The 18,481-nt window shown below is 43.8% G+C and overlaps 1 protein-coding gene across 6 annotated transcripts in view; it reads left to right on the top strand.

The window, feature by feature from the left end:
* Positions 1-18,481, top strand: part of gpam (glycerol-3-phosphate acyltransferase, mitochondrial) — a 99,578-nt gene that overhangs the window by 49,215 nt on the left and 31,882 nt on the right. For 5 of the 6 annotated variants that reach the window (XM_070876548.1, XM_070876549.1, XM_070876550.1 and 2 more), the window contains 4 exons: positions 1,192-1,291; positions 4,003-4,139; positions 8,150-8,249; positions 10,842-11,054. In XM_070876548.1, coding sequence (XP_070732649.1) covers positions 1,192-1,291; positions 4,003-4,139; positions 8,150-8,249; positions 10,842-11,054 — 550 coding nt within the window. The remainder of the gene's footprint in view (positions 1-1,191; positions 1,292-4,002; positions 4,140-8,149; positions 8,250-10,841; positions 11,055-18,481) is intronic. The other variant, XM_070876552.1, reaches the window with a different exon arrangement.

The following is an 18,481-nucleotide window of genomic DNA, read 5'->3' as shown; positions in this document are numbered from 1 at the left end:
TGTGTTCCAGTATTGTACTTGGCAATCCTTCTTCAGGATTGGAATTCAGGATTGGAATTCAAGGTCATGTGCACTCATCAAACAGGCTTGTTCTACCCTACTGATATTTGTCAATTCATGCCATTGTTAAATTGTATTTTATTTCTATTCAGACTTTTCCTCCTCTTGCATTTCTTCTTCCCCCACCCCCACCTCGCTTGATACTTGGAAGGCCATTGTGATAAAAATTACATTCATTGCACAAAATTTCAATATCGCCACCACAAGCAGAAAGCAGAGTGGAACAGCTGACCTTAATCACTCTAGACTTTACACTCTTCTCACTTGTTCCCTCAGAGAAAGTAAATAGATTGATAATCAGTAACTAGCTAAGAGCTTCTTATCATTTATCACAAGTCTGTGCTCGGAGCTCTCCTGATGGCTCACTGCGTAAATACATTGGAACTGGGTCATTAGCAGGATCCATGTCTGATCTCACATCTCTGCTGACTTAGTTGATCTCAGTCAGAAACAGTAGTAGAGGATGCTTCAAAGGGTCTCAACTCTACTGGGTTAAGGAGATTTCCACTTTACATTGTTATTCAGTGATCCCCCTTCCTGAAAAGAATGAATGTATTGAGAATACGATTGGGCACAAGTTTGATTCTTCCCACTGTTAAATAGACCCCTGGAACGTACTGCTTGGGCCCACGTAGAAAGAATGCCCTCTTGGTCAAAGTACTGGAAGATAGCTGGCACTATGAAATACAGCATGTATCAGCACATAATAGGCAAGGAAGAGGGGAAATTAGGGTGGACAAAGTGGAAGAAATGTTCATTGTCGCTAGGTCGAAACCCTGGCACTCCCTACCTAACAGCACTGTGGGAGTACCTTCACGACACGGACTGGAGTGGTAAAGAAGGCGGCTCACCACCACCTTCTCACAGGCAACTAGTGATGGGCAATAAATGCTGGCCTTGTTAGTGTGGTGGGTTGACACTTATTCTGGCTGTGTTTCATTTTCACAATAGTGTGTTCTCCACACCAAAATCCTTCAACCTTCTCTTTTGCTATTGTCACCACATTGAACTGTCATTGATAACCACATGGTTTCTGGCTGCAGTTTCTATATGGAAAGGGAATGTAAATGCGAAGATTAGGTTATATCCAATAAAAGTTTGCTTAAATAACCTATCTCTTTGTTTTCGTAGACTGACGGGTTGGGTGCTGCTAAAACTGTTTAATGGCTTCTTTTGGAGCATTCAGATTCACAAAGGGCAGCTTGAAATGGTTAAGAAAGCTGCAGCAGAGGTAAGCAATTACAAATGAGCACAAACTTGATGGAAGTGCAGTGTACTCGGAGTAGGACATTATATCTGCGCTCTTGCTTTCAAGTGAGTTGCTAAGAGGAGAGTGAGAGTGATGAGGGTGACTAACCTGTTGTGTTGGGAAACACCTGGATCCTGCTCAGCGCCTGATGATGAATTGTTTGCCGCTGCTCACTTGCTCTGTGGGGAATCATGAGACATTTAGCATGTTGTTGTTCAGGTAGCCAGTTGGCAGGAGTTGCTGACAGTACTGCAACACTCCACAGCTCCTTATTGCTCGCTGAGGGTTAACATCCCCAGAGGTGTAAACAGTTCAGAGGCCTGACCCCAGTCACTGAGCATCTCCCTTTGGGTTTTTCCTTTGGATTCAGAGCCCTTGGAAATGCCAATTTTTTACCGTGCTTCAAATTATCTCAACTTTTTCCCACCCAGAACTTTGCCAGTGGAACTTACCAAAGTATACAGTGACCTCAGAGCAGATCTACAGCACTGCCAACGTAAAATATCACTCCAAAAATATCTGTTTATCAACCGGTAACCAAGGTTTATTTTTCAACACTAAAGTTTCAAGACTGCTACATACCAATGATTGCCTAAGGCAATGCTGTTGTTGGTGATTGGAAGCGGTTTGCAAATGTTATTTTAGCTGCTCAGCGTGGGCGAATTACAGACACAAAATGGAATTGGGAGCTGACTGGGCATGCAGGTGACTTAAATGCTTTTTATCTGGTGCTAATCTGGAGAGAAGCCAATATATTGAAGTAGCAATCATTAAAAAACTTGGAGAAATAAGAGGCTTTCTTGGAATTGAGGGGGAGGAAATTTATCAGTTTCTTCAGTTACCTTTTTATTTAAACGCCCCATTTTTCTCTTAGTTGGGTGCTCCAGTGCAGTTTCTGCTGTCAGGCTTTCGGAAATGGTTCAGGAGGGGTTTGCCCGGTGAGGCTCCGGACTCCTCGGCTGCCACCGGCATCACTTCGAGATTAGCTGGCAGGAGGTGTGCTTGTGTTACACGGAACCGAACTTGCCAGCTCCTTCTGCCTTGTCTCCTCCACTGTGCAATACTTCCATCTAATGGTCTGATTAGAAATAGAAAAACTTCACTCAGGATAGAGAAGCTGGAAAGCCAGTCGATAATGGGAGTCCAAATACTGTCCAACCATTACACCCCCTCCCCCCCACGGTGCAGTCTTGCCCCCTCAATATAAGATGCCACTGTTTGAGTTGCCAGGCCATGATGTCCTATTTAAAATTACATCTTGGCCTGGCATCAAAGTGTTTAGTTCCATTATTTCCCTTTATTATTTTGAAATGTTTTTGGAGAGGTTTGTCAGTGAAATGCAGTTTCATCGTTGCCAAGGACAGTTCCTTGCCAACCAAGAGAAAACAATGAGTAAGGGAATGCCGGTAATTGAAATGAGTAGAGCTGCATTTTTTTTTTCAGGGGGAGTGGGGGAGGAGAAGAGAGAGAGAAAAGAGCTAAGAAATACAATAAGACTGAGCAGTTTGAATTTTTATAAAGTAGTCCCAATGAAGAGAAGTCTTGGCAGGTCAGTAGCATTGCCTGCACTTGTGGGATCTTGCTGTTCTCACTTCATGCACTGAGTTGCTATAAAATAAAAGAAAGTATTTTGCATTGAACTGCAAAGTACAAAATGTAACTGCTTATATTTAACATAACTGTTTTGGTTTACTTGAACCTGAGCAGATAAATTCAAGATGTATAATCCCCCAATCCATTGGGGCTCTGGTACATGCTGGCCGTGGAGTTTGTTCCCTGCTTAGTTCACCTATTAAATAGATTTTGCATTAATTTGTGTAACAGTAATTAGGGAGTTGCGAATTTAATTTAAGGTGTTTAATATCCATGATTAGTGTGTTAATTTTAGAACTTTAGATACTGGGAGTGGTTTAAAATTATAATCTAATTGAGTTATTTATATAACCTTCTAAACGGAGAACAAAGTTTGAATGGCTTGTTTGTAACCATCGTCTGAATTCCAAAATTTAAATTAGCCTTAAACTCTCGCTGTCACTGTTTTAAATCACGTTTATTTAATTTGCTTTTTCCCCCCCTCAAATTGTTGATTTTGCTGCTGACCATAATTTCACATGCATCTTGCATTTGTACTCAATTGATCCTATATAAAGCTGGTTAGTGGGATTTATCGTTGCCATGTTACTTTATATAATGAGTGAGTTGTAAGTATTAAAAAGAATTTTACATGAAGAGTAATTACTGAGGAGCAAGTGTAAGGGATTCCGAGGATGATTTATTCATCTGAAGTCTGAGATCAGATTATAAAACTTCAAACATTCCCATGTATATTTTGTGTAATGTGGAAATACGAGGTGGAGATCTTAATTTGTTTTGATCCATTTGGCAGTGTACGTGTTGCGGAACTCCATATAGTTTGTCTGACGATATGGTCATTGAACAATTAGTAACTCTGATATTACTGCAAGCTTATGTACAAGACAATTATAAGGAAATAAGATGCACCACTAATTCTTCTAGTTATAAGTTAATGTTACAGTGCCTAATGCAAGAAAATTAGAATATGTTGCATGGAATAGGCTAGTGTATTCAGTTTTGTTTCAGTTTTCATCTGACGAGCTTTGAAAAGATCTCCCGTATTCCTGAAGTAGTTGTTTATGTTCCTATTGATCTTGTGTTTTCTGCCCTCTCTACAGCAGAATGTCCCATTGATCTTTCTGCCAGTTCACAAATCACACATTGATTACCTGCTGCTCACTTTCATACTCTTCTGTCATAACATCAAAGCACCACACATAGCTGCTGGAAATAATCTGAATATCCCCATTTTCAGGTGAGTACAATGAACCCAAATTTCTCTCTCTTCATCTTCTCAGTTCGTGCTGAACACAAACATACCAGACAGCATATTTGTGCTGTCCGTCTTTCTGTATTTGAATATTATTTTCACAAACCCGATGAGATGCTTCCTTGGGACCTTTTTACTTACAATATGATTGATCTGTCTGTTCTGAACTTCTTTATTGACTGCTCCGGAAAAAAAAAATCTTCACACAAAGGAATTTGAGAATGTGAAACCCCCTGCCTTAGAAGGTCTTAGATGGAGAATCATTTGGTGTTTAAAAGGAAGATAAATACTTCCTTGAGTAAGAGATGTGGAGAAAGAGCAAGAAGTTGGAATTAAAAAGACAAAGCTGCCACGGTTAACAAAATAGCAGAGCAGGCTCAAAGAGATGAAAGACCGATTCTTATTTCTTTATCCATACGCTTGGGAAGGAGAAGGGCTAGTACGCGTTCCGCTCATATTACTTGCTTTTAAAATTTCCCTGGCGAGCAAAACAGCTACATTTTAATTACATTCAAATAGTTGTATGTTGTGCATGAAGTAAAATATCATGTTGAAATCAGAAGTGGCAAAGTACACTTTGAACTCTAGTCCTTGCTTTGACTGATGGGATTAAATTATCTCTTGTCTGCAGGCTGTAAGGATTCTGTGAAATGAGTTTGAGCAGTTGACTCCAGTTCCTAGTGAACATGGGTCCAGAGCCTTTAAACTACCGATAATTTGGATATAGGTTGGCATTCTCACCAACAAACTTCGAATGGTGTTTGCTATGGGAAATGGGAAATGGAAAGGGCACACAGGGGCAGTCGTGTGTGCGCTAGAGGTTCAGGTTAAAGTACAATGCCAGCCAGAGTAGAGGGAGCTTTAGTCTGCATCTGATTGATGCTATCTCAACCTGGTTCCAGTTCCCAGCAGTGATTATGTTGCAAAATGTTGTGTGATTCTGCTTTGAATAGAAGGTAGTTCTAGTCTCCCCCACCAATGGAAACAACCTCTCTGCCTCTATCTTGTCTATCCCTTTCATGATTTTAAATGTTTCTATAAGATCACTCCTCATCCTTCTGAACTCCAAGGAGTAAAGACCCAGTCTACTCAATCTATCATCATAAGTTAACCCCCTCATTTCTCGAATCAGCCTAGTGAATCGTCTCTGTACCCCTTCCAAAGCTAGTATATCCTTCCTTAAGTAAGGTGACCAAAACTGCACACAGTACTCCAGGTGCGGCCTTACCAATACCTTATACAGTTGCAGCAACACCTCCCTGCTTTTGTACTCCATCCCTTTCGCAATGAAGGCCAACATTCCATTTGCCTTCCTGATTACCTGCTGCACCTGCAAACTAACCTTTTGGGATCCCCCAGGTCCCTCTGCACCACAGCATGTTGTAATTTCTCCCCATTCAAATAATATTCCCTTTTACTGTTTTTTTTCCCCAAGGTGGATGACCTCACACTTTCCGACATTGTATTCCATCTGCCAAACCTTAGCCCATTCGCTTAACCTATCCAAATCTCCTTGTAGCCTCTCTGAGTCCTCTACACAACCCGCTTTCCCACTAATCTTAGTGTCATCTGCAAATTTTGTTGCACTACACTCTGTCCCCTCCTCTAGGTCATCTATGTATATTGTAAACAGTTGTGGTCCCAGCACTGATCCCTGTGGCACACCACTAACCACTGATTTTCAACTGGAAAAGGACCCATTTATCCCGACTCTCTGCTTTCTGTTCGCCAGCCAATTCTCTATCCATGCTAATACATTTCCTCTGACTCCGCGTACATTTATCTTCTGCAGTAACCTTTTGTGTGGCACCTTATCGAATGCATTTTGGAAATCTAAATACACCACATCCATCGGTATACCTCTATTTACCATGGTCGTTATATCCTCAAAGAATTCCAGTAAGTTAGTTAAACATGATTTCCCTTTCATGAATCCATGCTGCGTCTGCTTGATTGCACTATTCCTATCCAGATGTCCCACTATTTCTTCCTTAATGATAGTTTCAAGCATTTTCCCCACTGCAGATGTTAAACTAACCGGCCTATAGTTACCTGCCTTTTGCCTGCCCCCTTTTTTAAACAGAGGCGTTACATTAGCTGCTCCAATCCGCTGGTACCTCCCCAGAGTCCAGAGAATTTTGGTAGATTATAACAAATGCATCTGCTATAACTTCCGCCATCTCTTTTAATACCCTGGGATGCATTTCATCAGGACCAGGGGACTTGTCTACCTTCAATCCCATTAGTCTGTCCAGCACTACCTCCCTAGTGATAGTGATCATCTCAAGGTCCTCCCTTCCCACATTCCTATGACCAGCAATTTTTGGCATGGTTTTTGTGTCTTCCACTGTGAAGACGGAAGCAAAATAATTGTTTAAGGTCTCAGCCATTTCCACATTTCCCATTATTAAATCCCCCTTTTCATCTTCTAAGGGACCAACATTTACTTTAGTCACTCATTTCCGTTTTATATATCTGTAAAAGCTTTTACTATCTGTTTTTATGTTTTGCGCAAGTTTACCTTCGTAATCTATCTTCCCTTTCTTTATTGCTTTTTTAGTCATTCTTTGCTGTTGCTTAAAATCTTCCCAATCCTCTAGTTTCCCACTAACCTTGGCCACCTTGTACGCATTGGTCTTTGATTTGATACTTTCCTTGGTTATCCACGGCTGGTTATCTCTTCTCTTGCCGCCCTTCTTTTTCACTGGAATATATTTTTGTTGCGCATTATGAAAGAGCTCCTTAAAAGTCCTCCACTGTTCCTCAATTGTGCCACCGTTTAGTCCTTGTTTCCAGTCTACTTTAGCCAACTCTGCCCTCATCCCACTGTAGTCCCCTTTGTTTAAGCATAGTACTCTCGTTTCTGACACAACTTCCTCATCCTCAATCTATATTACAAATTCAACCATATTGTGATCACTCATTCCGAGAGGATCTTTTACGAGGAGATCGTTTATTTTTCCTGTCTCGTTACACAGGACCAGATCCAAAATGGCTTGCTCCCTTGTAGGCTCTGTAACATACTGTTCTAAGAAACAATCCCGTATGCATTCTATGAATTCCTCCTCCAGGCTACCACCTGCAATTTGATTTGACCAATCGATATGTAGGTTAAAATCCCCCATAACTACTGCCGTTCCTTTTTCACATGCCTCCATTATTCCCTTGATTATTGCCCGCCCCACCATGAAGTTATTATTTGGGGGCCTATAAACTACGCCGACCAGTGACTTTTTCCCCTTACTATCTCTAATCTCCACCCACAATGATTCAACATTTTGTTCATTGGAGCCAATATCATCCCTCACAACTGCCCTGATATCATCCCTTATTAACAGAGCTACCCCACCTCCCTTCCCTTCCTGCCTATCTTTCCGAATCGTCAGATACCCCTGTACGTTTAATTCCCAGTCCTGGCCACCTTGCAACCATGTCTCTGTAATGGCCACCAAATCATACCCATTTGTAATGATTTGTGCCGTCAACTCATTTACTTTATTTCTAATGCTGCGTGCATTTAGGTAGAGTGTTTTCATCCTAGTTTTTAAACCATGATTTTTAGTTTTTACCCCTCCTGCAGCCCTTTTATATTCAGTGGTCCTTTTTGTTTCTTGCCTTTGGTTTCTCTGCCCTCCACTTTTACTCATCTCTTTTGTGTCTTTTGTTTTTGTCTCCTTTTTGTTTCCCTCTGTCTCCCTGTATTGGTTCCCATCCCCCTGCCATATTAGTTTAACTCCTCACCAACAGCACTAGCAACCACTCCCCCAAGGACATTGGTTCCGTTCCTGCCCAAGTGAAAATGAAAATGACTTTTCTGATATAATATAAAGGATTGTACCTGAGTTTGAACTCTTCCAGTACTTAGAAGTGTTCATTTGCCTGGAAAATGGCCCAATTAATAGGACTGTGCTTTGTTAGTCACTGAAAATATAAAACTAGTGTGTTGTAGCTATTCCAATTAAGGTATTTTAAAATGTTATGTGTTGATTTTACAGCACACTTATAAGAAAACTGGGTGGCTTCTTCATCCGTCGAAAGTTGGATATTGGTGCAGATGGACGGAAGGATATTCTGTATAGATCCGTCCTACGTGTGGTAAGTTTTGGTGTGATTAAGTTCGAAGGTTTGAAGCAAATCCTCGGAAGAATTCGAACTGCATATTTTCTACAGTTAAGCAGCTATACTGCTGTCCTGATTTTAGTTTCATACATCTGGGTATCACGAGCACATTTAAGTCTCACTCACGGTGGGAGAGGTCTGAATTGATTTTTCTTTCGCCGTGTTATATAGGACTAATTTCTTTTCACTGTAATGTGGTTTTTGATGCATATCCTAGAGGAAGTCTTTGTTATTGCATTTATTTGTGTCTTTGGCCTTTTCACTGGGTGCAATGTAGCCTCAACCAATGGTAAGCTGAGTATAAGATGTTGCCTAGAGGTCCATTGGTCACTGAGAACTTTCTAAACTTGTCATTAAACATTTTTTAGTGTAGATGTGAGCCTGTTCTTTCAAGTTAGCACCTTATTTCTTTCTAATTATCTGCGGTTTCATGGGTGCATACTTACGTTCCACTGGAAAATGATTAAGAAAGAGAAGATCGACTATGAAAGTAAACTAGCACGAAATATAAAAACAGATAGCAAGAGTTTCTATAGGTATATAAAAAGGAAAAGAGTGGCTAAAGTAAATGTTGGTCCCTTAGAGTATAAGACCGTGGAATTAGTAATAGGGAACATGGAGATGGCAGAAACTCTGAACAAATATTTTGTATCAGTTTTTACGGTAGAGGACACTAACAATATTCCAACAGTGGATAGTCAAGGGGCTATAGGGGGGAAGGAACTTAACACAATCACAATCACTAAGAAGGTGGTACTCAGTAAGATAATGGGACTAAAGGCAGATAAATCCCCTGGACCTGATGGCTTGCATCCTAGGGTCTTAAGAGAAGTAATGGCAGGGATTGTGGATGCATTGATTGTAATTTACCAAAATTCCCTAGATTCTGGGAAGGTTCCAGCAGATTGGAAAACTGCAAATGTAATGCCTCTATTTATAAAAAAAAAAAGGAGGCAGACAAAAAGCAAGAAACTATAGACTAGTTAGCCTAACATCTGTGGTTGGGAAAATGTTGGAGTCTATTCTTAAAGAAGCAGTAGCAGGACATTTGGAAAAGCAAAATTCGGTCAGGCAGAGTCAGCATGGATTTATGAAGGGGAAGTTATGTTTGACAAATTTGCTGGAATTCTTTGAGGATGTAACGAACAGGGTGGATAAAGGGGAACCAGTGGATGTGGTGTATTTGGACTTGCAGAAGGCATTTGACAAGGTGCCACATAAAAGGTTACTGCACAAGATAAAAGTTCATGGGGTTGGGGGTAATATATTAGCATGGATAGAGGATTGTCTAACTAACAGAAAACAGAGAGTTGGGATAAATGGTTCATTCTCGAGTTGGCAATCAGTAACTAGTGGGGTGCCGCAGAGATCAGTGCTGGGACCCCAACTATTTACAATCTATATTAATGACTTGGAAGAAGGGACCGATTGTAACGCAGCCAAATTTGCTGATGATACAAAGATGGGAGGAAAAGCAATGTGTGAAGAGTACACAAAAAAATCAGCAAAACGACATAGGCTAAGTGAGTGGGCAAAAATTTGGCAGATGGAGTATAATGTTGGAAAGTGTGAGGTCATACACTTTGGCAGAAAAAAAATCAAAGAGCAAGTTATTATTTAAATGGAGAAAGATTGCAAAGTGCTGCAATACAGCAGGACCTGGGAGTTCTTGTGAATGAAACACAAAAGGTTAGTATGCAGGTACAGCAAGTGATCAGGAAGGCCAATGGAATCTTGGCCTTTATTGCAAAGGGGATGGAGTATAAAAGCAGGGAAGTCTTGCTACAGTTATACAGGATATTGGTGAGGCCACACCTGGAGTACTGCGTGCAGTTTTGGTTTCCATATTTACGAAAGGATATACTTGCTTTGGAGGCAGTTCAGAGAAGGTTCACTAGGTTGGTTCCGGAGATGAGGGGGTTGACTTATGAGGAAAGGTTGAGTAGGTTGGGGCTCTACTCATTGGAATTCAGAAGAATGAGAGGTGATCTTATCGAAACGTATAAGAATATGAGGGGGCTTGACAAGGTGGATGCAGAGTGGATGTTTCCACTGATGGGGGAGACTAGAACTAGAGGGCATAATCTTAAAATAAGGGGCCGCCATTTAAAACTGAGATGAGAAGAAATTTCTTCTCTGAGGGTTATAAATCTGTGGAATTCGCTGCCTCAGAGAGCTGTGGAAGCTGGAACATTGAATAAATTTAAGACAGAAATACTTAGTTTCCTAAACGATAAGGGGTTATGGGGAGCGGGCAGAGAAGTGGACCTGAGTCCCTGATCGGATCAGCCATGATCGTATTAAATGGCGGAGCAGTTTCGAGGAGGCGTATGGCCTACTCCTGTTCCTATTTCTTATGCGTAAGGTTCTTATGGTCTATGGTGCAGTGCTTAGTATAGCAATAAACTGTGTTGCTAGAAGTAGTTCTTGAAAAATACATCAGACTAAAGTAAAATGTTCAAAAATGTTGGTGCAAGGAGATTGTTGGAAGGCCAGTCAATAGGATGTGAGTAAGTAATGGTCTGACTGTTTTATTTTTAATGGAATGATATCTATTCCATTTGATAGTACATCGAGGAACTTCTTCGTCAGCGGCAGTTTATGGAAATATTCGTAGAAGGCACACGGTCTCGCAGTGGTAAACCATACATGGCCATGACAGGCCTTCTTTCTATCGTGGTCGATAGCCTGTATGAAAACACCATTACTGATGTCATGATTATTCCAGTGGGAATCTCATATGACCGAATCATCGAAGGCAATTACAACAGTGAACAGCTGGTGGGTAACATTAATGCTACTTTGATCATCGTCAGGACTCCCATTGCTTTCTCTGAACTTTCTTTTGTTTTGCTATAGTAGGGAACAGACTGGGCCCTGAATTTTCCTGTTGCTGTGCAGGTGGGTTTGGAGGCGGGACGGCTGTAAAAATTGCAGAAATAGGCAGTGTGTTAGGAACCCGCCGTCATCCCGCCTCCTCGCGCCTTTAGCTCGGGCACGTTTCCCAGCGCAGCACGGACACGATCGACAGAGGCAGGCGACCTCATTAAATGCTTGTTATCAGACCCTTAACAGGGTTTTTAACTGTAGCTTCCGAATTTAACGGCATGAGCACACGAAGCACGCAGCTCGGGAACCTCGCCTGTGATGGGGAGACGGAAGCTGCGTGGCCATTGTGCGAGGGCATTAATTGACAGCTGGGAATACACACAATCTTACATCTCATTGTTGCTGACTCAATTTTGTGCCCAGATTTAGGTTTCTGGAGATCCTGGCTGGTGCGATTGAAGTACTCCTCCAGATCTGTCAAGGCATCTGAAACGCATCTTCAGCATTCCTATTGCTTGTTCCATGACACATCTGGTGGAGATGTGGCTCTCATTATAATACTCCACGGCCTCAGAACTTGGCCTCCTTGGTATGTCATGAGCCACGTCTTGCAGGTTATTTCTGGAACCGCAAAATCCACTCTGACCACATTCGTAATCAGTATTCGAACATTGAAAGATTGACCCTCTGATCGCTACTTGACCTGCCATTTAGGACATCAGCATGGGAGCATGGGTGCCGCTTATATTGTCTCACCTTGGTCGTCAGAATCGGACCAAGATAAGCCCCACCACCAACAACACCAGCCACAGCAGCAAGCTCAACGACCAGAAGCTCCACAGGAGAGACAGTGGGCCGGAGGCAATACCCCCAACATAGGGCATACAGGCAGAGGATGAGCTTCCTCAGCATCTGTGAGCAGCAGTGCTTCAGGAGGCTCAGGCTATCGCGCCAGGTCGTCAGATAATTGTAGCTTGCTGGAACAAGACTTGCAGCCCAGAGGACCTGGTGGAAACGCTTTACCAGTGGTTGTCAAAGCACCCAGCGCCCTCAACTTCTTTAGGCTCCTTTCAGGGATCTGCAGCAGACATTTGCAGGATCTCGCAGTTTGGCGCCCAGCGATGACCGATGCCATGTTTCACAAGTCAGCCAATTATATCAATTTTGCCACTGATGTGGCCAGTGTTATTGAGCTGATGCTCGGCTTTGCGGCTCTGGATGGCTTCCCACATGTGCAGAGCGTCATCGACTGCACACGTGCAGCCATGAAAGCACCCCGTTATCACCCAGAAGCAAAGACTTCTACTCCCTCAATATTCAGCGTCTGCAACTGTTTTTTTAAAAAAAAATGAATGTGTGTGCCAGATCCCCTGGCAGCTGTCATAACTCTTGTTCTGCCCACCCTCTCTCAGCTCTTTGCACTTCCAAACAAACTTACTTGCATGCTGCTTGGAGACGAGGGCTATCCGCTGAAGACGTGGCTCATGACACCCCTGAGGAGGCCAAGTTCTGAGGCCGAGGAGTGTTATAATGAGAGCCACATCTTCACCAGATGTGTCATGGAACAAGCAATAGGCATGCTGAAGATACGGTTCAGATGCTTTGACAGATCTGGAGGAGTCCTTCAGTATGCACCAGCCAGGGTCTCCAGGATCATGGTCGTCTGCTGCGCACTGCACAACGAAGCACAGCAGCCAAAGATTGGAGCTGCAGGAGGAGCATGGTGCACAGCACACAGCCTCCTCCTCTTCCTCAGAAGAGGAGGATGACGAGCAGGTAGAAGACGAGGAGGAGGAACCAGAGATGTAGATGACACCAGTCGAGGCACATATTGCTGCCCAGGATGGCCTCATCATGGCCAGATTTACTTAACTTGCTCCAATGCAGCCACATGCCTGCAACCACCCCAACAATGCCATAAACCATCCCTACATTGACCAAGCCATTCCTCTCACCCAATGTTCAAGGTTGAATAATGTGTCACCATTCACTCCAAGTGACAAAGGCACTTCCAAGGTTTGAGGTCAAAATTGACAAGACCGGAAAGTGGTGCAAAGAAAAACATTTATGCGTGCAATCAAAACAACTGAAACTTAGCACTAACATTTTTTGATATACCCACGTGCATACCCTTGTGCATCTGCTTTTGTGTCAATTTTCTTTTGCGAGTGTTTCTACGAGGTGCAACCCCTGTGGCTGCTCACTTCCCCGCTGCGTAGACATTTTTGGCGGACGTCCTCTGGGTTTTGGAGCCTGTGATAGGCCTGCCAAAGTCTGCTCCTAAACATAGAAACATAGAAAATAGGTGCAAGAGTAGGCCATTCGGCCCTTTGAGTCTGCACCACCATTCAATAAGATCATGGCTGATCATTACCTCAGTACCCCTTTCCTGCTTTCTCTCCATACCCCTTGATCCCCTTAGTCATAAGGGCCATATCTAACTCCCTCTTGAATATATCCAATGAACTGGCATCAACAACTCTCTGCGGCAGGGAATTCCACAGGTTAACAACTCTCTGAATGAAGAAGTTTCTCCTCATCTCAGTCCTAAATGGCCTACCCCTTATCCGAAGACTGTATCCCCTGGTTCTGGACTTCCACAACATCGGGAACATTCTACCCGCATCTAACCTGTCCCGTCCCGTCAGAATCTTATATGTTTCTATGAGATCCCCTCTCATCCTTCTAAACTCCAATGTACAAAGGCCCAGTTGATCCAGTCTCTCGTCATATGTCAGTCCTGCCATCCCGGAAATCAGTCTGGTGAACCTTCGCTGCACTCGCTCAATAGCAAGAACGTCGTTCCTCAGATTAGGAGACCAAAACTGAACACAATATTCCAGGTGAGGCCTCACTAAGGCCCTGTACAACTGCAGTAAGACCTCCCTGCTCCTATACTCAAATCCCCTAGCTATGAAGGCCAACATACTATTTGCCGCCTTCACCGCCTGCTGTACCTGTATGCCAACTTTCAATGACTGATGAACCATGACACCCAGGTCTCTTTGCACCTCACCTTTTCCTAATCTGCCGGCATTCAGATAATATTCTGCCTTCGCGTTTTTGCCCCCAAAGTGGACAACCTCACATTTATCCACATTATACTGCATCTGCCATGCATTTGCCCACTCACCTAACCTGTCCAAGTCACCCTGCAGCCTCTTAGTGTCACTCTCACAGCTCACGCCGCCACCCAGTTTAGTGTCATCTGCAAACTTGGAGATATTGCACTCAATTCCTTCATCCAAATCATTAATGTATATTGTAAAGAGCTGGGGTCCCAGCACTGAGCCCTGCGGCACTCCACTAGTCACTGCCTGCCATTCTGAAAAGGACCCGTTTATCCCGATTCTCTGCTTCCTGTCTGCCAACCAGTTCTCTATCCACGTCAGTATATTATCCCCAATGCCTTGTGCTTTGATTCTTCACACCAACCTCTTGTGTGGGACCTTGTCAAAAGCCTTTTGAAAGTCCAAATACACCACATCCACTGGTTCTCCCTAATCCACTCTGCTAGTTACATCCTCAAAAAATTCCAGAAGATTTGTCAAGCATGATTTCCCTTTCACAAATTCATGCTGATTTGGACTGATCCTGTCACTGCTTTCCAAATGCGCTGCTATTTCATCCTTAATAATTGATTCCAACATTTTCCCCACTACTGATGTCAGGCTAACCGGTCTATAATTACCCGCTTTCTCTCTCCCTCCCTTTTTAAAAAGTGGTGTTACATTAGCTACCCTCCAGTCCATAGGAACTGATCCAGAGTCGATAGACTGTTGAAAAATGATCACCAATGCATCCACTATTTCTGGGCCATTTCCTAAGTACTCTGGGATGCAGACTATCAGGCCCCAGGGATTTATCGGCCTTCAATCCCATCAATTTCCCTAACACAATTTCCTGCCTAATAAGGATATCCTTCAGTTTCTCTTTCTCCCTAGACCCTCAGTCCCCTAGTACTTCCGGAAGGTTATTTGTGTCTTCCTTCGTGAAGACCGAACCAAAGTATTTGTTCAATTGGTCTGCCATTTCTTTGTTCCCCATTATAAATTCACCTGAATCTGACTGCAAGGGACCTACATTTGTCTTCACTAACCTTTTTCTTTTCACATATCTATAGAAGCTTTTGCAGTCAGTTTTTATGTTCCCGGCAAGCTTCTTCTCTATTTTCCCCCTCTTACTTAAAACATTTGTCGTCCTCTGCTGAATTGTAAATTTCTCCCAGTTCTCAGGTTTGCTGCTTTTTCTGGCCAATTTATATGCCTCTTCCTTGGATTTAACACTATCCTTAATTTCTCTTATTAGCCACGGTTGAGCCATCTTCCCCATTTTATTTTTACTCCAGACAGGGATGTACAATTGCTCAAGTTCATCCATGTGATCTTTAAATGTTTGCCATCGCCTATCCACCATCAACCCTTTAAGTATCATTTGCCAGTCTATTCTCGCCAATTCACGCCTCAAACCATCGAAGTTACCTTTCCTTAAGTTCAGGACCCTAGTTTTTGAATTAACTGTGTTACTCTCCATCTTAATAAATAATTCTACCGTATTATGGTCACTCTTCCCCAAGGGGTCTCGCACAACAAGATTGCTAATTAATCCTTTCTCATTACACATCACCCAGTCTAGGATGGCCAGCTCCCTCGTTGGTTCCTCGACATATTGGTCTAGAAAACTATCCCTAATACACTCCAGGAAATCCTCCTCCACTGCATTGCTACCAGTTTGGTTAGTTCAATCAACATGTAGATTAAAGTCACCCATGATAACTGCTGTACCTTTATTGCATGCATCCCTAATTTCTTGTTTGATGCTGTCCCCAACCTCACTATTACTGTTTGGTGGTCTGTACACAACTCCCACTAGCGTTTTCTGCCCTTTGGTATTCCGTAGTTCCACCCATACCGATTCCACATCATCCAAGCGAATGTCCTTTCTTACTATTGCATTAATTTCCTCTTTCACCATCAATGCCACCCCGCCTCCTTTTCCTTTCTGTCTATCCTTCCTAAATGTTGAATACCCCTGGATGTTGAGTTCCCAGCCATGGTCACCCTGGAGCCATGTCTCCGTAATGCCAATTACATCATACCCGTTATGTGCTATCTGCAGTTAATTCGTCCACCTTATTCCGAATACTCCTCTCATTGAGGCACAGAGCCTTCAGGCTTGTCTTTCTAACACACTTTGCCCCTTTAGAATTTTGCTGTAATGTGGCCCTTTTTGCTTTTTGCCGTAGGTTTCTCTGCCTTCCACTTTTACTTTTCTTCTTTCTATCTTTTGCTTCTGCCCCCATTCTACTTCCTTCTGTCTCCCTGCATAGGTTCCCATCCCCCTGCCATATTAGTTTAACTCCTCTCCAACAGCACTAGCAAACACTCCCCCTAGGACATTGGCTCCGGTCCTGCTCCGAGACATCCTTCACCCTTGCACCAAGGAGGCAACATACCATCCTGGAGTCTCATTTGCGGCCGCAGAAACGCCTATCTATTCCCCTTACTCTTGAATCCCCTATCACTATAGCTCTCCCGCTCTTTTACCTGCCCTCCTGTGCAGCAGAGCCACCCATGGTGCCATGAACTTGGCTGCTGCTGCCTTCTCCCGATGAGTCATCCCTCCCCCAACAGTACCCAAAGCAGTGTATCTGTTTTGCAGGGGGATGACCGCAGGGGACCCCTGCACTACCTTCCTTGCGCTGCTCTTCCTGTTGGTCACCCATTCCCTATCTGGCTGTGTAACCATTACCTGTGGTAAGACCAACTCACGAAACGTGCTATTCATGTCGTTCTCAGCATCGTGGATTCTCCAGAGTAAATCTACCCGCAGCTCCAGTGCCGCAATGCGGTCTGTCAGGAGCTGCAGGCGGATGCACTTCCCGCACACGTAGTCGCCGGTTACCAGAAGTGTCCCTGACTTCCCACATGGTACTGGAGGAGTATAACGCGTGTCCGAGCTCTCCTGCCATGACTTGACCCTTAAATTAACTTAATTTGGCAACAATAATGCTAAATGTTACTTACTGATAAAGAAAAGAGAAAGAAAAACTACTCACCAATCAGCAGCCAATCACTTACCCCCTTGGTTGTGACGTCACCTTTCGATTTCTTTCTACTTTTTTGCCTTCTCACCCTGCTGCAGCTGAGAGGTAGGCCTCTCCGACTGCCTCACGAACTCCCCGCTAGCCTTTATAGGCCTCCCGACGTTGCTCCTCGATCTCCCGCCTCCCCGACTGACTCACGAACTCCCCGCTGGCCTTTATAGGCCTCCCGACGTTGCTCCTCGATCTCCCGCCTCTCCTCCTGCAACTGTGCAGGGGCAGACTCTGCCATCGCGATCCGAGAAAGCAGCTGGAGCTCTGATTGAGGGGAAGGCACCGGGGAAGAACTGTGAGCACTTTGAGAAGAGCCCAGACTTCCATGTCCCCTCTCACCATCATCCCTCTCATGGGCTACCAGCATTTACCTGCTAGCAAGGAGTTAACATTTACATCCCTCCTTGAAAGGAAGTCTATGGGAGCCTGTCATCTGTTACCCACAGTTAGCATTTGCAGACATCCTGGCTGCAAAATATTCCAGACCCTCATGCAATTGTTGCTGCCCCTCCAAGATCACGCTCTTTCTCGATGGCCCCCAAGGCTCAGCGTCTGCTTCCAGCTCAGCAGAGGTTAGAGCGTCCTGCGCCCTCTGGTGAGGAGTCTCCACTGCTGTCCCTGTCAACACCACCATGCTCTTGCTCACTTGTGACTTATGCGACACCAGGTGACAACTCTACTCGGTGGCGCAAAGGAGCGACAAAGGTGTGAGTACCTTTCCTGACCTCATGAGATCATTGAAGCGCTTCCTGCACTATATCCACATCCTCTTGACCACGTTCCTTGCTGACCTCCTCAGCTATGTCCAGCCAGGCTCTTTTTGATGCTTGTGGAGGTCTCCTTTGCCTGTCAGCAGGGATGAAGACCTTGCTGCGTGCTCTGACAACTTCCACAAGAATCTGCAACAAAGAATCAGAGAACCGTGGTGCAGACCTCTGGCTCTGGCTATCCATCTTTCAAAGGTTTTAGCTGTAATAAGGCCTTTCTTTCACACTGTCCACCCTCCTCTGGTGACCTTTGTGAGTTGAGTGCAAGGCTGCTTTAAATATGGGCTCTGGAAACTTTCATTTTGAAGGCTACTATTGAATCTGTATCCGCCACCTTATCGGGTAGTGCATTCCAAATCCTAACCACTCGTTGCGTAAAAAAGGTATTCCTCATGTCACCTCTAGTTCTTTTGCCTCAGTAAACATTGATCATTAATCTTATGGAGAGAGGACAACAAGAGAAATACCATAAAACCTGGGCAACTATTTCAACATTCACTGTTAACTGCGTGTTT

This window comes from Pristiophorus japonicus, chromosome 3 (assembly GCF_044704955.1).
Source record: "Pristiophorus japonicus isolate sPriJap1 chromosome 3, sPriJap1.hap1, whole genome shotgun sequence".
Classification (NCBI taxonomy): Eukaryota; Metazoa; Chordata; class Chondrichthyes; family Pristiophoridae; genus Pristiophorus; species Pristiophorus japonicus.
This window is presented reverse-complemented; position numbering and strand designations above follow the sequence as displayed.